This window comes from Chiloscyllium punctatum, chromosome 5, assembly GCF_047496795.1.
Source record: "Chiloscyllium punctatum isolate Juve2018m chromosome 5, sChiPun1.3, whole genome shotgun sequence".
NCBI classification, from domain to species: Eukaryota; Metazoa; Chordata; class Chondrichthyes; order Orectolobiformes; family Hemiscylliidae; genus Chiloscyllium; species Chiloscyllium punctatum.
The window spans coordinates 61,553,197-61,571,623 of NC_092743.1; the positions used below are offsets into that span (position 1 = coordinate 61,553,197).

Genomic DNA, 18,427 nt, shown 5'->3' on the forward strand with positions numbered 1-18,427 from the left:
CTCCTAGAATGTTGATAGTTGACGATTCATTGTTGCTAATGCCATTGCATGTCAAGGGGGGAGGGGGGGGGGGCGGTGGTTACTACCCTGAAGAACTCATGCAGAGATGTCCTAGAGCTGAGATGACTGATCTTCAAAACCATAACCAACTTCCTATGTGACAGGTATGATTCCAACAGTTTTCCAATTCACATTGACACCAGTTTTGGCAGAGCTCCTTGATGCTACACTCAGTTAAATGTGATATTAATGTCGAGGGTAGTCACTGTCATCTCACCTCTGGAATTCAGCTCTTTTGTTCATGTTTAAACCAAGATTGTAATGATGTCAGGAGGTAAAGGGACTTTGAGGAACCAACAGGTGCTGCTTGATAGTACTATTGATGACACTTCACTGATGATGGAGTGTAAACTGATGGGGTGGGAGTTGGCTAGGTTTAATTCATTCTCTTTTTGTGTACAGGACATACCTGGGCAACTTCCTACTTTGTTGGATAACTGTTAGCGTTATAGCTTTATTGGAACAGCTTGGTTAAAGGAGTGGCAAGTCTGAAACGCAAGTCTACAGTACTACTGCTGGAATATTCTCAAGGCCCATAGGCTTTGCAGTATTCAGTGATATCACGTGGACAGAATTGAATTCACTGAAGACTTGCATCTGTGATGCAGGGGGCCACTGGAGGAGACTGAGATGGATCATCCACTTGGCAGTTGTGGCTGAAGACTGTTGCAAATGCTTCAAACTTGCTTTTGCACTAATGTGCTGGGCTCCCCTATTTTGGAGGATGGGATGTTTGTGCAGTCCTCCATAGAATTGTTTAATTATCCACCACCTTTGATGACTAAATGTAGCAGAACCTTTAAATAGTGCGATAAAGATATTTGATTAAAGGATCCAGCACTTATTGCTTCCTTTTGCCTAAAAGATGAAGAAAAATCTCACAATTAAGGTGCATGACCTCCTTAAAAGTTACTAACTGACTCAACTCCTGAGAACTGATTAGTCATTGACACCTGAACTACCTCTGTTAAAACTAAAATTGGAAATGTTTGAGACAGGTTAGTCAGGATCGAGTTATAAATGTTTACTTTCTCACCAAACTGAAACTTACCCAAGTTCTGTCTCATGTTTACCCCCCTCCAGTTCCTTCACCATAACATAGATGGCCATATCTTCAGACATCAATGTACTGCACAACACAGTTCACACCTTAAACCTGTGCATCTTTCTACCAGCTTCTCCTTCTTAAAGACCGTCTGGAACATTCACTTCTTAAAGAAAGCTTTTAGTCACATCTAACATCCTCTTTCATTCTGTATCTTTATCCAAGGACATTTCTGTGAGCACTTTGTAATGTTTTCTTCGTAAAAGGTATGGTGTAATCATAAGTTATCATTTTTGTAATCTGGATGTGTTCAGTGCTGATATTAAATGACAAGTTTGGAAAGGAGGCGTTCTATCCCTAGTATGGACAATATTCACTTTAATGAAAGCAAAATGTCACCCAAAATGGTCTCGGTGACTGTGAATTCAAGTTGAAACGTCTTCAATTGGAACAGCCTCACGACAGAAGACCACTTTTATTCCTCATAAGAAAAGTCTCAGCAGTGTATACTACCACTGCTGCCAGTGAGTTACTTGGGTTCAAAAGGGTTAGGAGAATTTCCTTTATCATTCATTCGGTATTGAGTCAGACCGTCTGACAAAAAAATCCGGCATAATTAAAAGATGATTAAACAAAGACACACATGCTAAAAAGAGTATTTAAATACCTTTGGATAGAAGCATATGTCTGCATACATGTCAGTAGAGTTGAATGTCTGATTCTTTACAGTTGTCAAGGTATCTGAATCACACCAAAACTGAAAAAGAAGTCAAGTGTTAAGTGCAATTTACTCAATAATTATATTCAAAAAAATTCTATATCAAGTAATTTGAAATTGATTCGATCTAAATATTTAGTAAAGATATAAAGATGTCATAGCACACATCTGAAAAGCGATCTGCTAAATTACAGGAATGTATTTTAAATTCTCAAAATAGTGTTATTGCCATCTGTGCAGCTAAACAAAGTTAACATCTACGAAAGACCTAAAGCAGGATGTAAATGCATTGGAGGTAGTTCAGAAGAGGTTTACTAGTTTGATACTCAGAATGTGTGGGTTGTTTTATTAAGAAAGGTTGGCTAGACTGGATTTGTTTCCAATAGAATTTATGAGAGGGTTGGCTTGATAAAAGCTTATAAGATTCTGTATGGTCTTGACAAGGTGGATGTGGAAAGAAATTTTCCTCTTGTGTATGTGTTCAAAACTAAGGGGGCACTGCTTAAGAATGAGGGATCATCCTGTTAGGACAGAGATGAAGAGATATGTTTTCTCTCAGAGGGTTGGGCTTTGGAACTCTCTGCTCTGAATAAGTTTGGAGGCAGATTATTAAATATTTCTAAGGTGGAGGTAAATGGATTTGTTAGGCTAAGAAGTCAATTGAGGGGAGGTGGGAATGTGGAATTCAAAACACAAACTGATCAGCTACGAAATTTTTGAATGGCAGAACATGCTCAAGAGGCCAAATGGCCTCTTGATTCAATTTTGTACCGACATACACAGATGCATATTCTTCATTTCACACGACTTCAGTTTTTTAGATTTCAACACAGTTATAGCTAAAGAACTTTGAACATATTGCTTTATTTTTATTAATTCATGGGATGTGGGTGTCACTGGACATTTTATTACTCATCCCTAATTGCCTACAGGGCAGTTCAGAGTGAATCACATTGTTGGAGTCACATGAAGGCCACACCAGGTAAAGATGGCAGTTTCCATCCCTAAAGGACATTAGTGAACCAGATGAGTTTTTACAAAAATCGACAATGGTTTAATGAGCATCATTAGACTACTAATTCCAGGTATTTACTGAATTCAAATTCCACACCTGCCATGCCAGGATTCAAACCCAGGTCTCCAGAACATTACCAGAGTTTTTGGATTAATGGTCCAGCAATAATATCACTAGCCATCACCTCCCTCCCTCACCACCCCCACCCCCCCAATTTATTTGACAATTCCCAAATTAGCAATGGCAGGGCGGGGTTAACTGTACTTGAGAATGAGGCTGGAGACCCTCTTAATGGTTCTATCTATGCAATGGTGGTTTTGCTGTTTACCTGTATAAATAGGGTTTCTGTCCTATTTCCGACAGAGTGGTGACAGTGAAGTAGGAACTATTCTAAGGAAAGTCCCAGCCCTAATCATACTAATCAGAAGAATCAGGACAGATTCAAGGACCAGCAGAGGAATGCACATTGAGGGGAAGTATCAACTCTTAAAATGATAGAGGAAATAGAACCCGTGGTGGCAGTGTCAGAGGGAGTTTGGGTGTATTGATGAGGCGGCCCTATCACCGACTCATGGCCACTACAGCAGAGGTGAATTTGGGTTCCTGGCAACACCTGAGTCTGGCACAGATTCATGGAGGCAGCGGTGGAGGCAGGTTTGGGCACATTACAAGACTCTGCAGCTTTGGCCGTGGCTACGTCAGTGGGGTGGGCCCGAAGTGAACTTGTAGCAACAACAGACTGGAGTTTTGTCCAGTGCAGGTTCCTGGCATTTGTGGCATCTGCATTGGTGAACTCATAATGGCAAGGGCATTGGTGGAGACAGATGGTGCCAAAAATTTGCAACTTTTCTTCCAGTGGCAGCGGTGCAGTGAAGGGTGCTTGTACCTGGCCACTAGACCCATGGCGGAACACTGAACAAGACGGACTGTAAAGTTGATCACTTCTTCTTTATTCTTCTACCTTTATATTCTATGTTTTGATTCATTTTTCTGTGTTTTAAGGTGGCGGCCAAGAATGGCGGCACTATACAACATTTTTCATGTGTAACAAAATACACATGACATTAAATAAGTCAAATCAAGGAAGACTGCCATGTATATCTTCACTGGAGTCTGTTTCACTGGCTTACCTCTGCTCTCAGGCCTTCATCAGTGGCTGCTGCTTTGAGTCTCCTGGTGACCTTTAAGAGCTACAGGCCATGTGATAATCTGGCAGCTCTGGGATGTGAGCTCTTCAATTTTAAACGCCTGGGACTTTAAGGGTAAGCAGTTCACTAGCTAACTGACATTTACTTCCAAGTGTTCCTGGAAATGATTGTGAAAGGGTTGCAATTGGATTTCTGACTGCTGCAACTATTACATTCAGTCCATCGTTTTGCATGTTTGAATTTTTCCTGGCATTAAGTGGGGGAAGTAGATTGGAAAAAGTCCTATTTTGATGACTCACAGTTGAAAACTGGCCACATTAAAAACCAACACATACATTTAAGTAAGGATAAAAATCTGAAATAGCCTGTTACATTCAGGATAAAAAAAAAGCATAAGAAGTAGGAGCACGAGTAGGCAATTCAGCCCCTCAGGTCTGTTCTGCCATTCAATATAACCATGGCTAGTCTCAGCTCTGCCTCAACTCCACTATTCGGCCTGCTCCCCGTAACCCTTCAAACCAGTACTAATTAAAAACCTGTCTATCTCCTCCTTAAATTTAATCAGTGTCTCAGCAGTCACTGCACTCTGGGGTAGTGAATTCCATAGATCATGACCCTTTAAGACAGTAATTCCTCCTCACCACTATTTTAAACACGAAAACTATGATCTCTTGTTCTGGACTGCTGCACAAGGAGAAACATCTATCCTCTGTCGACTTTGTCAATCCCCTTTAACATCTTATACCTCTGTTTGATCTCCTCTTATCTTTCTGGATAGTGTAGGCCTAAACTGATCAATCTTCTTTTCATAAGACAGAATCCTTAACTCAAGATAACACAGCTCCAGTGCAAAGCCTGCTTATATTGCAACAGTATGTTTCTTCTTAGAAGGCTTTCATCACTAAGTTTCTGATCCATCCAGAGACTCAAATTCTCATTCTTATTTAATGAATTTTGAATTTATTTATATTATTTGATGTCATACAAAATTATATTTGATTTAAGCCTCAATATCTTAAAAATAAAGTTTGTTAATCTTTTCTGTTTTTCTGGTAATTTTGGACACAAAGAGCATAGAATATGCCAAATCTGTTTAACAAACTGTAAAAGTGGAGAAAATTTTCACCTAAACTATCACTGGAGCCAAAAGTTTAAGAAAATATTTTATCAATGTGATGCACTAAAGTAATACAATAACATATGTCAAAATAATTGTACATCTAATTATGAAAAAATGGATTTAAGTTTTATTTCATTAAAAATAACTAATAGTGTAATATTCTTCGGGGTTTTTGATATCAAGCTACAAACTTTCTGCCTTTATCAACATACACTTCAGTTTTCTGAATAATAATATACTTGACTGGGAGATCAATTGGACCTGTACTTCTTTGAAGGTTGAACACTAAACTGCACAATGTTCAATAGGACTTAAAATGGTGTGGAGCCCAACAGCCTTCTATTTAAGTTACATCAAACATACCTCACCAAAAAACAGTACAATAGCAATTTAGTACGTACTATGTTCATCATAGCGCTAAGGAAGTTTATGATAATGGAGATAAGTGTAACAATATTCCGTGCGAAATTTGTTTCATTGATCCAGCAGCAACATTTCCGAAGCATTAAAGGCAGACATTTATAATCCTCTGCAGTTGTGAATAGTATCAATGCAGCATGCAATATGATCAGAATAGTATATTGGATCGCCACAGGAATTGTTCTAAAGAGAAAACATTGTAAGGTCATTTTGTTTAACAATATACAGTCACTCGAAACAACACTGCATTTGAAAAAACCATTAACATCTATGGACTGTACCTGTCTGGCTAACACTGAAATAGTATAAACTGAATTTTGCTATACAGATGTTTTAATGGTCGTAAGAAAACAAAAATACTTGATTTTCACATCACAGTAAAATGATAGCAGACTGGTAGCATCTGAAACTCAGGAAATTGATATTACCATTTTTGTTTCCTATCACTGGTTGTTATTTCATTTGTGGGCTTCACATGGGTGACCCTTCATGTCTGCCTGTTTCAGGTAAGAACATACTTGTAACGTATAAGAATGAGTCCTTTGACACACACAAAGGAGTGAAGTGTAATTTTATAATATCATGTGAACTGTGACAAAAGCAAGTTCTTTCAGGAAGAACTTTGTGGATGCAAGAGGAGAATGAATGCTCCTGATGCCATATGGTCTTCCAGAAGTTGCTGATACTGCAGGACCTCCTCCTGTCATTGCCTCCTGCCTCTCCACTTCAAGTTATTGCCCCAGGCTCATCTCCATGTAAGAGCTACAATCTTTTCCTGCTCCAACTAATAGGTTACCTTCGAGCACTAGATCAACATCTACAACAAGCTGTGCACATTGAAATGAACTCTGGCTATTACGTGGCTTTGGGCCCTTGCAAATACATTAAGCTGCATGTCTCATGTCCACCCAAAGTTAAAATTAGCCCCAACTTTCCATCTTTTAACATTACCAATAAAATTGCAACAATCAAATCCATAAGGGTGTTACTTTGCAGATGTGCACTAGATGAGTTGGCCACTTGAGCAGTTAAATTCATCAACAAATTGATAGGCAGTTCCCATAAAGTTGGACGTAGTCAACTTAATAACCACAGACAGGGGTTGTGTAGAAAGGTTATCTGTCATCTTTGAATGTCAGCAATGTTCTGTTGAATGACCTGAATTACCCGATTTATCACAATTAAAGCAGACAGTGTGTTCTCTTGCAGTTCTGCCTCCTACATTTGTTCTTCCAAAGGTTAGAGATTGGTTTCCACATGTTTCCCCATTCCCTTTTCCTTGAGGATCTACTTCCATTTTCTCTCTCTCCCTTTTCTCTTTTCCCTGCTGATACAGACTATTTGACCTGTTGCGATTCAAAGATCTCTGAGTTAGGTCATTGCTCTTAGCCTTTGAACCAAGTGCCCTTACCAAGGTAACTCTTTGATCCTTAAAGTACATTTGAATACTCCTCTAACAATATAAGTTCTCTTATTTGTTTGTAAGTGTAGTGATCGTGCTTTTGAAATGTAATACAAATAAAGGAGTAAATGAAGGATCTTTGTTTAATAATCTCTTGTGGCTTCATTTACAGCTGAAAATAAGGCATATAGCACAGAGTTATCTCTAGACACATCCTTGGCCAAGGGTGCTGCATTGCAGAATGACCATGGCCTCCGATCAAGTGATAATATCCTGTTCCTTGGCCCATCTACGTATGCACCTCTTAAAGCAACTCCACTCTTAAAGTAGTAATGCAAACATTTCCCTTTCTTTTTTCCAAAAGGAGCATCTTCAGCCCTGACCAACAGCCTTATTGATCACTGATGATTTCAAAGTTGGATTTGTCATATACCCTAGCAGCCTATGCCAGCCAAATAAAGGCCTTTTAGCCTTGCCCTGACATGACAACTAGTATTCATACCTACAATAACTCTCTCAAGTCAGAGAAAGCAAAAGTACCTCTCTCTAATTTTCAATTGTAAATCAATTAATGTGTTCCGTATTGCCAATGTCCAAACCATAATGGATCATGATGATTCCAATACTGGCTCAATTTTGTAAAGCTTCTTCACCATGGGTAAAGCTGCAGTGATGGAATACATTGCCTGTCTTTATGTTACAATTACAACAGTACTCGGGAAGCTCAACACTTTCCATGAAAAGGAATTTTATTTATGGGACACACCTACTGCTGTACTCATTATCTAGGGTGTCTTCAACATTCTCCACCACCACTAGTGTACTGTGGCTGGGTTATGTATGATCCCTAAATTGCACTGCAGTAACTTGCTAGATTTACTTCAACAGCAATTCCACATCAAAGCAATTAATACTGCTCAAAAATGAATTAAATTAATGCAATCAAACTGAGATAAGGGAAAAGGAGAGATTTCAAAATGTTTCAAAGAACAACCTGGACAACAATGTCAAATATTTCATTATATTATTGTAATGAGCAGGGAGTTTGACTAGAGAAGGGATGAGTTACTGGCAGAGGAAGAAACCATTGCTAACCTATGATCTCAAAGGGTATTGTTAATGTTTAAGTCTGGGAAGTGAACAGGAAGTGCTTTCAGGTAAAGAGGGTGTAGTTGCAATAATTACAGACTTAATTGGTACTTCAGTTATAGATCTTAAAGAAAGAAAGTCCAGCAAAGATTTAAATGTAAAATCTATGCAAACTATTGTAAACATCTGGGGGAAATAGAAGGAAGATAATCCTCCAATAAGACCTAACTGGGAAATGTAAGGGAGAACTGGAATGCATAATCTATGTGGGTATGTATTTACCACAAAATAATTCTGAACAAAAAAAAATCCACTTCTTTAAAGTGGGTAGATCTGATGTGTAGTTGTGGCATAATAATTGATGAGGTGAATAACTGTCTTTCTTACATATATTTCCACCATCACAAATGAAATGTCATCAGGACTCACAACCTTCTCTGTGATCAATGTACTCAACTGTTTCATAATGTCACATGAAATTAACCAAATTGACAAAACACTGGCACTGGACTGCAAGAAGAAAATTGAATTGGATTGTTCACTTACAGATTGAGACATACTTGCAGATTTAGACATACTTGCAAATACTTCCAATTCTGCATCTTACACACTTGCATGGTGGCTCCAGCAGAGTTGAGAAAGGGAATGTATGTGAGGCCTTCCCTTTCTGTATTTAACTCGGATATCCACCAGCACTTTGGCTCTGTATGCTGGCGTTATCGAGCTTTGCTTTAACAACAATAAAAGCACACACCAGCAACCACAACACTTGAAAACTTCATCTTGACTGATTCTTCAGTCTTACCACATCAGTTCGAGGATGGCAATGTTCAACCCTGTTTTGCCCATTTATCTTAACCAAGCAAAATCCAAAGATGCGCTGGTTAGGTGGACTGACAATGCTAAACTGCCTAAAGTGTCCAGGGGTGTTTGGGTTAGGTGGATTAGCCATGGTAAATGCGGGGTTACAATGATAGGGTACGGGGGCAGGGGGAGCTTGTCAGAGAATTGGTATAAACTTGATGGTCGAATGGCTTGTTTCCACACTGTTGGGATTCTGTGAAGGTTCTAGTATGTATTTTCACTAAAACTGATGCCCCTTTCCAAGGTATGCCTGATAAACTCCTGGCATGTCCTTCAATGGTGTTCATTGAACTCGAATTGGTCTCCTCATCAGGTACTAACAGATGCAAATGTGGGATATGCCAGCATTAACTGTTCAAGGTAGTGGTATACAAGTCAGCTGATCTTGACCCACAATATAGTATAAATGGTCCTAATCTAATGCTATACACCAGTTTTCATATTTACCAGGATTTCTTTTGATCCTCAGTTTGTAATTTCTATTTATCTCTTTATCAGCTCTTCCATCCTTTTTATTTTTTGGTGTCTGCCTATCAAGGTTTTAGGATCTTAGAATTTCAGGTTTGGCTTGAAAAAATATTAAATATATTTTCAACAGCGCACTCTAGCTATTGAATAACACCAAGTCAGGTAAACAACAATGCTGTTCCCCAGTGCTATGGAATCTAGAGTCATAGAGATGTGCAGCACGGAAACAGACCCTTTGGTCCAACTTGTCCATGCCGACCAGATATCCTAACCTAATCTAGTCCCATTTGTCAGCACCCAGCCTGTATCCTTCTAAACCCTTCCTATTCATTTACCCATCCAAATGCCTTTTAAATGCTGTAATTGAACCAGCCTCCACCATTTCCTCTGACAACTCATTCCATACGTGCAGCAGCTCTGCGTGAAAAAGATGCCCTTTAGGCCCTTTTTAAATATTTCCCCTTTCATCCTAAACCAATGCCCTCTAGTTCTGGACTCCCCTACATCAGGGAAAAGATCTTCTCTATTTACCCTATCCATGTTCTTCATGATTTTATAAACCTCTATAATGTCACTCCTTGGATTCTGACCCTCCAGGGAAAAAGTATGATGTTACACCATACAAATCAGAAAAAAAAAATAATTCATCATTCATAAGGGGTTGGCATGGTATATTTACCTTGGTGTAGGAAATAGACTTTGTACTGTGGCGATGAATATAAGAACAATAAAAGCACACACCAGATTTGACTTGAAAACTTCATCTCGCATCTGTAAATACTGGAAGAAAGAAGCACAAAACATTAACAGATTATGTGTTGCAGGTTCTGTAGTGCTTTGGAGTGATGTATCTGTCTCTATAGGGTTTCTGGGAAATTAGCAAGATAATGCCGACAAGTAAATGAGCTGGGTCAATTAAAACAAAGAACAATACTAAATTTCTAAAGATATTTTCAGGGTTACTTTACAGAGAGTTTTAAAAATGTTCTGAAAAGTAACTAAACCCAATGGATTCACTATTAAAATAACCAGTCTTGATTAATACATTATTATTATCTTCCTCTTTTAACTATCTTTCCTTTCGCATTTTAATCGTCTCTCTATTCATTTTACTAAGCACTTCAATACTTTCTTGTGTGAAAGATATGCAATAATAGAACTGTATACTTTCTAAATTTAAAATTTTGTGATTGCATCTTTTCCCTTCAAGCTTTTACATCTTTGCTTCCACTTAAAGAGTCTTTTTTTGCTAATGCTGCCAAAATGTGTATTTGTGGGCCAGCTACCTTTTCCTCCAGGCTGGATTCTTTAAACATCAGTGAGAAAGGCTTGATATGCTCTCTTCTTAATTTATCCCCACTTCTTAAGTCGATGATATGTTCTATTCGCTTGTTAATTTCCTCAGGCCCAGATTGGACATGCAAAGCTTGTGCAAGGTGGTTTGGAAGCAGATTTATTGAATTTCTTGTTAGGGCAGCCAGAGTCTAGGGAAAGCACATGCAAACAGAATAAACCCCGCTAGACCTCTGTTCAATTGCATTAGAGTGAACAGTTAAAGGACATGTGACAAGGCAGAGATGATCTCTTACGGAATTAAGACGAATTTGATTTTACTACCAGAACCCGGTTCTACAAGTACTGCTTCCTCAATAGTATTGATCATTTTCACAGCATGTCTGCAATTTATCCTCTAAACCATACAAACAATGTGTCATTTTGAATAACGTCCATGCGTTATTTTACAATTTCCTAGATATTGTAAATGCCTTTAATTTTATTTTTCAATGTTTGTCGTTCTGAATTTACATAAATTTTTGCTGAATGGGTAACAATGAACAAATTATCTTGTTAATAAACAGTTAATCAGAACACAAAAGTATCAAATGTTAAAGCAGTAGTTAATAAAAAGGATATTGGAAAAGTCAAATCTAAAATAAAGAAGAAAATCCTCTTTTTAACAGAAAATTACAGTTTAACTTGATGTAAATTATACAGGTATCAACCAGATTGATTGCATTCTTTTTCCTACAGTGTGACTTAAACACAGTAGAATTTTTAACAAGTGGTCATTATCTGTTTGCAACCAGTGCTTTTTAATATACTTTTAGAGGCTAAAATTAATCTCGAGTGACAACAGACAACAAAATGTCGGTTTAACACTGTCTTCCATTTTATTTTCCACTGAATTCAGTGTTTTCTAATGAGAGTCATTTTAGTTTACTGCGTATCATTAACAAAAAAGGGAACTTTGTCAGTTACTTCCATATTTCTAGATTGGCAAATGAATGCCTGGTACACCATACTCAGAATGAGCTAAAGTAATATTAAGCACATTCTCCTCCCTCTCTAGGAGAAACTGCACTTTGTATTTATACTTTAATGTAAAATTTTAATATTTTAATTAATTTCACATAACTTTTCAGTTGAAATTAACCTTGCTTCTTGACTGTTCGAAAATAATGATTTAATTTAACAGTAACAGTAAATCTAACTGGTTACCTTTTCCAGCTAGGAGTTAAAACTTTTGCAAAATACAACTGTTAGCAATGACCTCAATGCAGCAACATGGAAAGCAAATATTCCTAAAGGTAGTGGCAGTTTCTCTTACTTTAGATATATTTGCTTATTTCATGGTTAAGAGGATAACACATGCACATACCAACCTCAATTAACAAATGGAGACCTTGTCAAATAACCTTTAAGCATGTTACAATGCTTCACAAACGTGCACTTTAAGAACTCAGTCAGGTCTTCAAACCGATATTTGTGAAACAGACACTAAAGATTGATTCTGCAATATCTCTTTTTATAAGTATATCGAAATCACTTGCTGTTCAAATGTTTTATTATATGTGAGAAAGAAGGATTACTATAAACTTGTAGCATATACAAATATTGCCGCCATTTTGTAAGGGTAATAGCTCAATTCACAATCACTTAATTTCTAGAGTTAAAAATCACACAACACCAGGTTATAGTCCAACAGGTTTAATTGGAAGCACACTAGCTTTCGGAGTGACGCTCCTTCATCAGGTGGTTGTGGAGGACACAACTATAAGGCACAGAATTTATAGCAAAAGTTTAGTGTGATGTAACTGAAATTATACATTGATAAATACCTTGATTGTCTGTTGAGTCTTTCATCTGTTCAAATACCATGATAGTTTCACTTCTTTCATGTGTAAATCACAAAACTTTTTTTAAAAAGTTGCATTCGCAGGTTAACTGTAACCTGAGAATGCAACTTTTAAGAAAACGTTTTGTGATGTACACATGAAAGAAGTGAAACTATCATGGTATTTGAACAGATGAAAGACTCAACAGACAATCAAGGTATTTTTCAATGTATAATTTCAGTTACATCACACTGTAAACTTTTGCTATAAATTCTGTGCCTTACAATTGTGTCCTCCACAACCACCTGATGAAGGAGCGATGCTCCAAAAGCTAGTGTGCTTCCAATTAAACCTGTTGAATTAAACCTGGTGTTGTGTGATTTTTAACTTTGTAAATCCCAGTCCAACACTGGTATCTCCAAATCTTAATTTCTAGACCTTGTGTTTGATCCTAGTTCCAATGCTATGGACACTTCCAAAATGAGTCGGATGGAAGCCCCAAAAGTCATAGACCCACAGTACAGAAATCAAATCTGGCCTTGTTTTACTTTGATCTCACAATCTTGTTCAGAGGCTATACGAAAAGAGAGAAAAATGAGTACGGCAATTTGGCACTACTGAAGCATAAGACTTCCTGAAGTTGGGGTTGTGGCATACTATGAGGTAGAAAGAGGAAACTAAGCAATGTAGCCATTTAGCCTGTGACACACAGACCTTGCAGAATGATGGACTGAGTTTAAAGTTTAAGTCCTGAGCCACTGGATTGTAAAAAATGACTAAAGCAACAGAAAACTTACCAAAGTGGAATCAGCTGAAGTCAATCCTTTTACTAAATACTTGCGTTGCTCTCCATTTGATTATTGTGAATGTTTCTCAGCTGGTTTTACCCTTCAGATAGATGTACTGTGTGACCACTTATCTAGGTTACCTGCATTTCTAGGATATTGTTCTCCTGCTATAGACCATGGTTAGTTAAGAGACACAACAGATCCCGTGTCAAGTCAGAATGACATCACTTTGATTATTTACATAAGAATAAACCCATAAAGCAGGGATTTCAAACCAGACAAAATTTCACTGTGTTATTAAATTCCAATGATGGGCTATTCACATTCATAATCAGGGTAGTTCCCATCTTTTCTTTATATTTCAAGGATGTCAAACCCAAATTAATAAGATGAAAGGAAAATGTGACCTGGCCACCTGTTCTATCAGTTTCATTTTAACTAACAAGAACAACATAGAATGGTTGCAAGTGACCAAAGGGGTACTAAATAGCTGAGAGATATTCACAGCAATTACAAAGGAGAGAACGACTTTACCCCAGGAATTAAGTTTGAGTAAGAGTTGACATAACCAAGAGTTTTATACAGTGATGGTTGTAAATAGCAACACAATGAGATGATGCAGGTACAATCATTCCCTGAGAACTTTGAAAAAAATACAGTGCTGATAGTAACGAAACCAATTTACAATTCGGAGAAGATGCTATTGTCAGTTATAGCTAATATATTTTCTTTGAAGTAAAACCTTTAAACATGCATCAATGGATTACTATTCTTACTGTTGCAGTAATTGATTGCAAAGCTGAATATTGCCAGGCATTGTCAGAAATAATCAAACTACATGCAACAATGCAGCCATTGCATTCACTGTTATGTTGTTAAGCATGATCATTAAGTGATTGTTAACCAACTATATCTACTGAAAATGATGCATGCATGGCTCCGTGTTACAGATTTTGGAGCTGCTTATTAAGCTCTATCCTTTCGCTGCTGGATGACAATATCCGCAATATCCTGGTTCAGTGACAGAGCCCAGCTCATGGACACTGTGTCTGCACAGGCACAATCAAATTACTTTTTGATCAGGTTGCCATGAACAATATGGTTAGAAATTCCTTTGAATTATAAATTTTCTCCTTTCTTTCACCAATAAATCAGTCAGAATTTTCAAAAGAAGCCATTAAAAACATTACTCTTTAATACACATTTTGATACCATATAATAACTATTTATGCCTCATTAATAAAATAGTTTGGACTGTAACACTCTTTTTGCAGCATTCTGTAATGTGTTTTTCTGTCATCTATAAAGACAGTTTGATAGCAAGGTTTTAAACTGTCATCATTTTTTCCCTCTCCCAGATGACAGCTGCTCTGTGTACTTCCAGTAGTTCCTCTTTTTATTTCCAACTTCTGGCATTTTCAGTTTTCCTTTCTATTTTAGCATATCTTGGCATTTTTGGGTTAGAAGTTGGAACATAAATACTAATTGGAAAGCATTTACTGATAACAGCAATGATTAGTGACTGAATAACTGGCTCCCTGAGTAATAATCAAATCATTATTAAAATAGCTTTCCCGAAGAGGTTTCCAGGATAGAACATTAAAAGGCACTTATCCTTTGATACAATGCTTTTGACCTGCTTATGGCATGCTGACAGTATAATCAACTTGATTACATATAGATAAATGACAAAGGGCACTGTAGTTACAGAACAACCAATGATTGTAGTTTTCAACAAAAGGTTTGAATAATTTGTTTTTCCTTCTTTCCTGGTTTGCATACGCAACTGCCATTGCAAAACATTTCTGTGCATCAATCTGACAGAAGGAACAGGGCACTATCAATAATTACTAAAACCTTTTACTCAAACAGCATCTAACTTTCTCTGACTCAACCATGCTTTGATGTTGAAACTTTTTACAGGATTTAATGTTTACTGTAGGAATCACTGTACTGCATCAGACAGAAAAGGTAAATATAAAAGATGCTTTCCATCCCAATTCAGAGTGTCAACTTGACTTGGTGGCAGCACTGTCATTTCTGATTTTGACGGAAGTGGGACAGACAGCAGGAAGACTAAAGGGAAGAAGAACAGAGAGCAGACTGAACAGAAGAGATTGAAAAAAAAGTTAGGGGAGAATGGAAATGAGAAACAAGAAGGGGAAGAATTGAGCAAAGGATGAGGGAGGGAATGGTGTAGGGAGGAAAAGGGAGAGGTAAAAAGAGAAAAGGACAAAGAGCATAGGAGGCTACTTAGTTGACAGCCCTCCATCCATCACCTTAAATATTCTTGACCACTGGTAAACAATGGCAGCAGTATATACATTATACAGCAACTTACTAACGTTCTTTGAGCTCCATCTTCCAAAACTTTGCTAACTAGAACAATGATGGAAGAAAATCCATGCAACCACCAGCGTCTGCAAGGTCCCCTCTGAGTCACATATCATCCTGACCACTGTTGTCTCCTCATTGTCACTCAGACAAATTCCTGCAACTCCGTCCCAAACAACACTGTAAGTATATCCTTGTGGGTTGCATTAGTTATAGGAGATGGCTCAACACCACCTTCTTAGGAACAATCGCTTTAAGGGGAGAAACGAATGGAAAAGTTTACAAATGCAGAGTAGTCAACGCTCAAGGATTTTTTTTTACTGTTGAGAAAATGCTTAGGAATTAAAATTAAAATTGAAATTTTAAGCACAAAATAAATGAGAAGAAAATCTCGGTAAATATTTCTCAGAAAATTACCAGTCAAATGCTGGTTACTCTGGGAGACGCCTTAATTGTTTCAGAGTGATGTCTGGGGTTGAGTTAAAGTGGAATATGATATTGAATAAGAGTGACTCAATTGGGTACAGGAGATTTCCAAGGCCGGGGACTAAATATTTTTCTGTTTGACAGTGCTGAATGCAGTGAACACTGCCAGGTTATCCATCATGCCCATCTCCCCCGTCACATGTACAGTTGGAGCAGGCCCCTAGGTGGTTCCCCCATGTCTCAGTAAGTTGCATGATGCCTTCCCCACTATTCCTTATTATCTGGATCATAGGTTGGAATGAGCAGGAAAATGATGGTGAGGCCATTTTGTTTTTTTATTAGCCTCCCTGCCGATGAATACATTGGAACATGCTGCATGATTTTACAATTGCCAGAAGAGTTATGTTTTTCCTTTAGAAAAAAAGTGGGGGTTCTGACTGATATCATCATCTCTTTCCTCAGGCCTATATTATCTGCTTGTTGGGCTTTCACTTAATGAGCAGGGGCCAGTCCCTCTTTACGCTTAGATTTGCCAGAAGAATCTTCATGTACGTATTAATTTATCAGAGCAGAATAAACTATTCTCTGTTACTATTGTTGTAGTTTAAATATATCTGATGGCAGGATTTCCAAACTCTCTTTCCCTTACAAGTTGCTGTTATGTTTTAAGCACAGTTGTTACGCCACCTCTCATTATCAGGTGGCCTGTATCAGCAGAGATCCTTTCTCGGTCTTCCCCGCATATTAAATTAGCCGTGCCCTGGGGAAATAAGTTACAGCTGTGGGTGGAAAAATGGTTCAGTCACATGGTAAATGGTAAAAACACGCTTGGAAGAAAATCCATGACCACCAGTTTTTTTTATTTTATTGATAATTGAAAATGTTAAATAAATCCCCTCAATTTTCCTAGTCAGTTAAACATCACTTCTAGAATTCCTCCATCAGAAATGTCTATTTCCATACTTTTTTTGTTTCAATTAAATGTTTATGCCTTTATGTGTCTAACTCTTTCTGTGATTCCAGTTTACCTTGTCAGTTCCATTAGACCTTGTAGTCTTTATGAATTCAAATTGTTAACATAGATTAGAGGCAGCGTATGTCAAGAGTTACTGAAACACAAAAATGAAACATTTCTAAACGTTGCTAACTTGTTACTGTTTCCTAACCTGTCATTTCCTGAAGGGATTTCTTGCTCTTTTGAACACTGTCCTGTCTTTCTTTCAAATCTGGCTGGTGATTATCCACAGAATTCTTAATAATAAAATAATATAATGGCACAGGAGGGGTGCCGGAAGACTGGAGGTTGGCAAAAATGGTGCCACTGTTTAAGAAGGGCGGTAAAGAAAAGTCAGGGAATGATAGACCAGTGAATCTGACCTCAGTGGTGGGCAAATTGTTGGAGGGAATCCTGAGGGACAGGATGTACATGTATTTGGAAAGGCAAGGACTGATTTGGGATAGTCAACATAACTTTGTGTGTGGGAAATCAGGTCTCACAAACTTGACTGAGTTTTTTGAAGAAGTAACAAAGAGAATTGATGAGGGCAGAGCAGTAGATGTGATCTATATGGGCTTCAGTAAGGCGTTCGACAAGGTTCCCCATGGGAGACTGATTAGCAAGGTTAGATCTCATAGAATACAGGGAGAACTAGCCATTTGGATACAGAACTGGCTCAAAGGTAGAAGACAGAGGGTGGTGGTGGAGGGATGTTTTTCAGACTGGAGGTCTGTGACCAGTGGAGTGCCACAAGGATCGGTGCTGGGTCCTCTACTTTTTGTCATTTACATAAATGATTTGGATGCCAGCATAAGAGATAAAGTTAGTAAGTTTGCAGATGACACCAAAATTGGATGTGTAGTGAACAGAAAAGAGGGTTACTTCAGATTACAACAGGATCTGGACCAGATGGGCCAATGGGCTGAGAAGTGGCAGATGGAGTTTAATTCAGATAAATGCAAAGTGCTGCATTTTGGGAAAGCAAATCTTAGCAGGACTTATACACTTAATGGTAAGGTCCAAGGGAGTGTCGCTGAACAAAGAGACCTTGGAGTGCAGGTTCATAGCTCCTTGAAAGTGGAGTCGCTGGTAGATAGGATAGTGAAGGCGGTGTTTGGTATGCTTTCCTTTATTGGTCAGAGTATTGAGTACAGGAGTTGGGAGGTCATGTTGTGGCTGTACAGGACATTGGTTAGGCCACTGTTGGAATATTGCATGCAATTCTGGTCTCCTTCCTATCGGAAAGATGTTGTGAAACTTGAAAGGGTTCAGAAAAGATTTACAAGGATGTTGCCAGGGTTGGAGGATTTGAGCCACAGGGAGAGGCTGAACAGACTAGGGCTGTTTTCCCTGGAGCGTTGGAGGCTGAGGGGTGACCTTATAGAGGTTTACAAAATTATGAGGGGCATGGATAGGA

At 38.1% G+C, this 18,427-nt stretch overlaps 1 protein-coding gene across 2 annotated transcripts in view; it reads right to left on the minus strand.

The window, feature by feature from the left end:
- The window catches only part of adcy8 (adenylate cyclase 8 (brain)), a 117,238-nt gene that overhangs the window by 47,206 nt on the left and 51,605 nt on the right, over positions 1-18,427 (minus strand). The window contains exons 8-11 of one of the 2 annotated variants that reach the window (XM_072570426.1): positions 10,636-10,833; positions 10,029-10,129; positions 5,508-5,709; positions 1,773-1,862 (exon numbers count right to left, since the gene is read on the minus strand). In XM_072570426.1, the coding sequence (XP_072426527.1) occupies positions 1,773-1,862; positions 5,508-5,709; positions 10,029-10,129; positions 10,636-10,833 (591 nt within the window). The remainder of the gene's footprint in view (positions 1-1,772; positions 1,863-5,507; positions 5,710-10,028; positions 10,130-10,635; positions 10,834-18,427) is intronic. The other variant, XM_072570427.1, reaches the window with a different exon arrangement.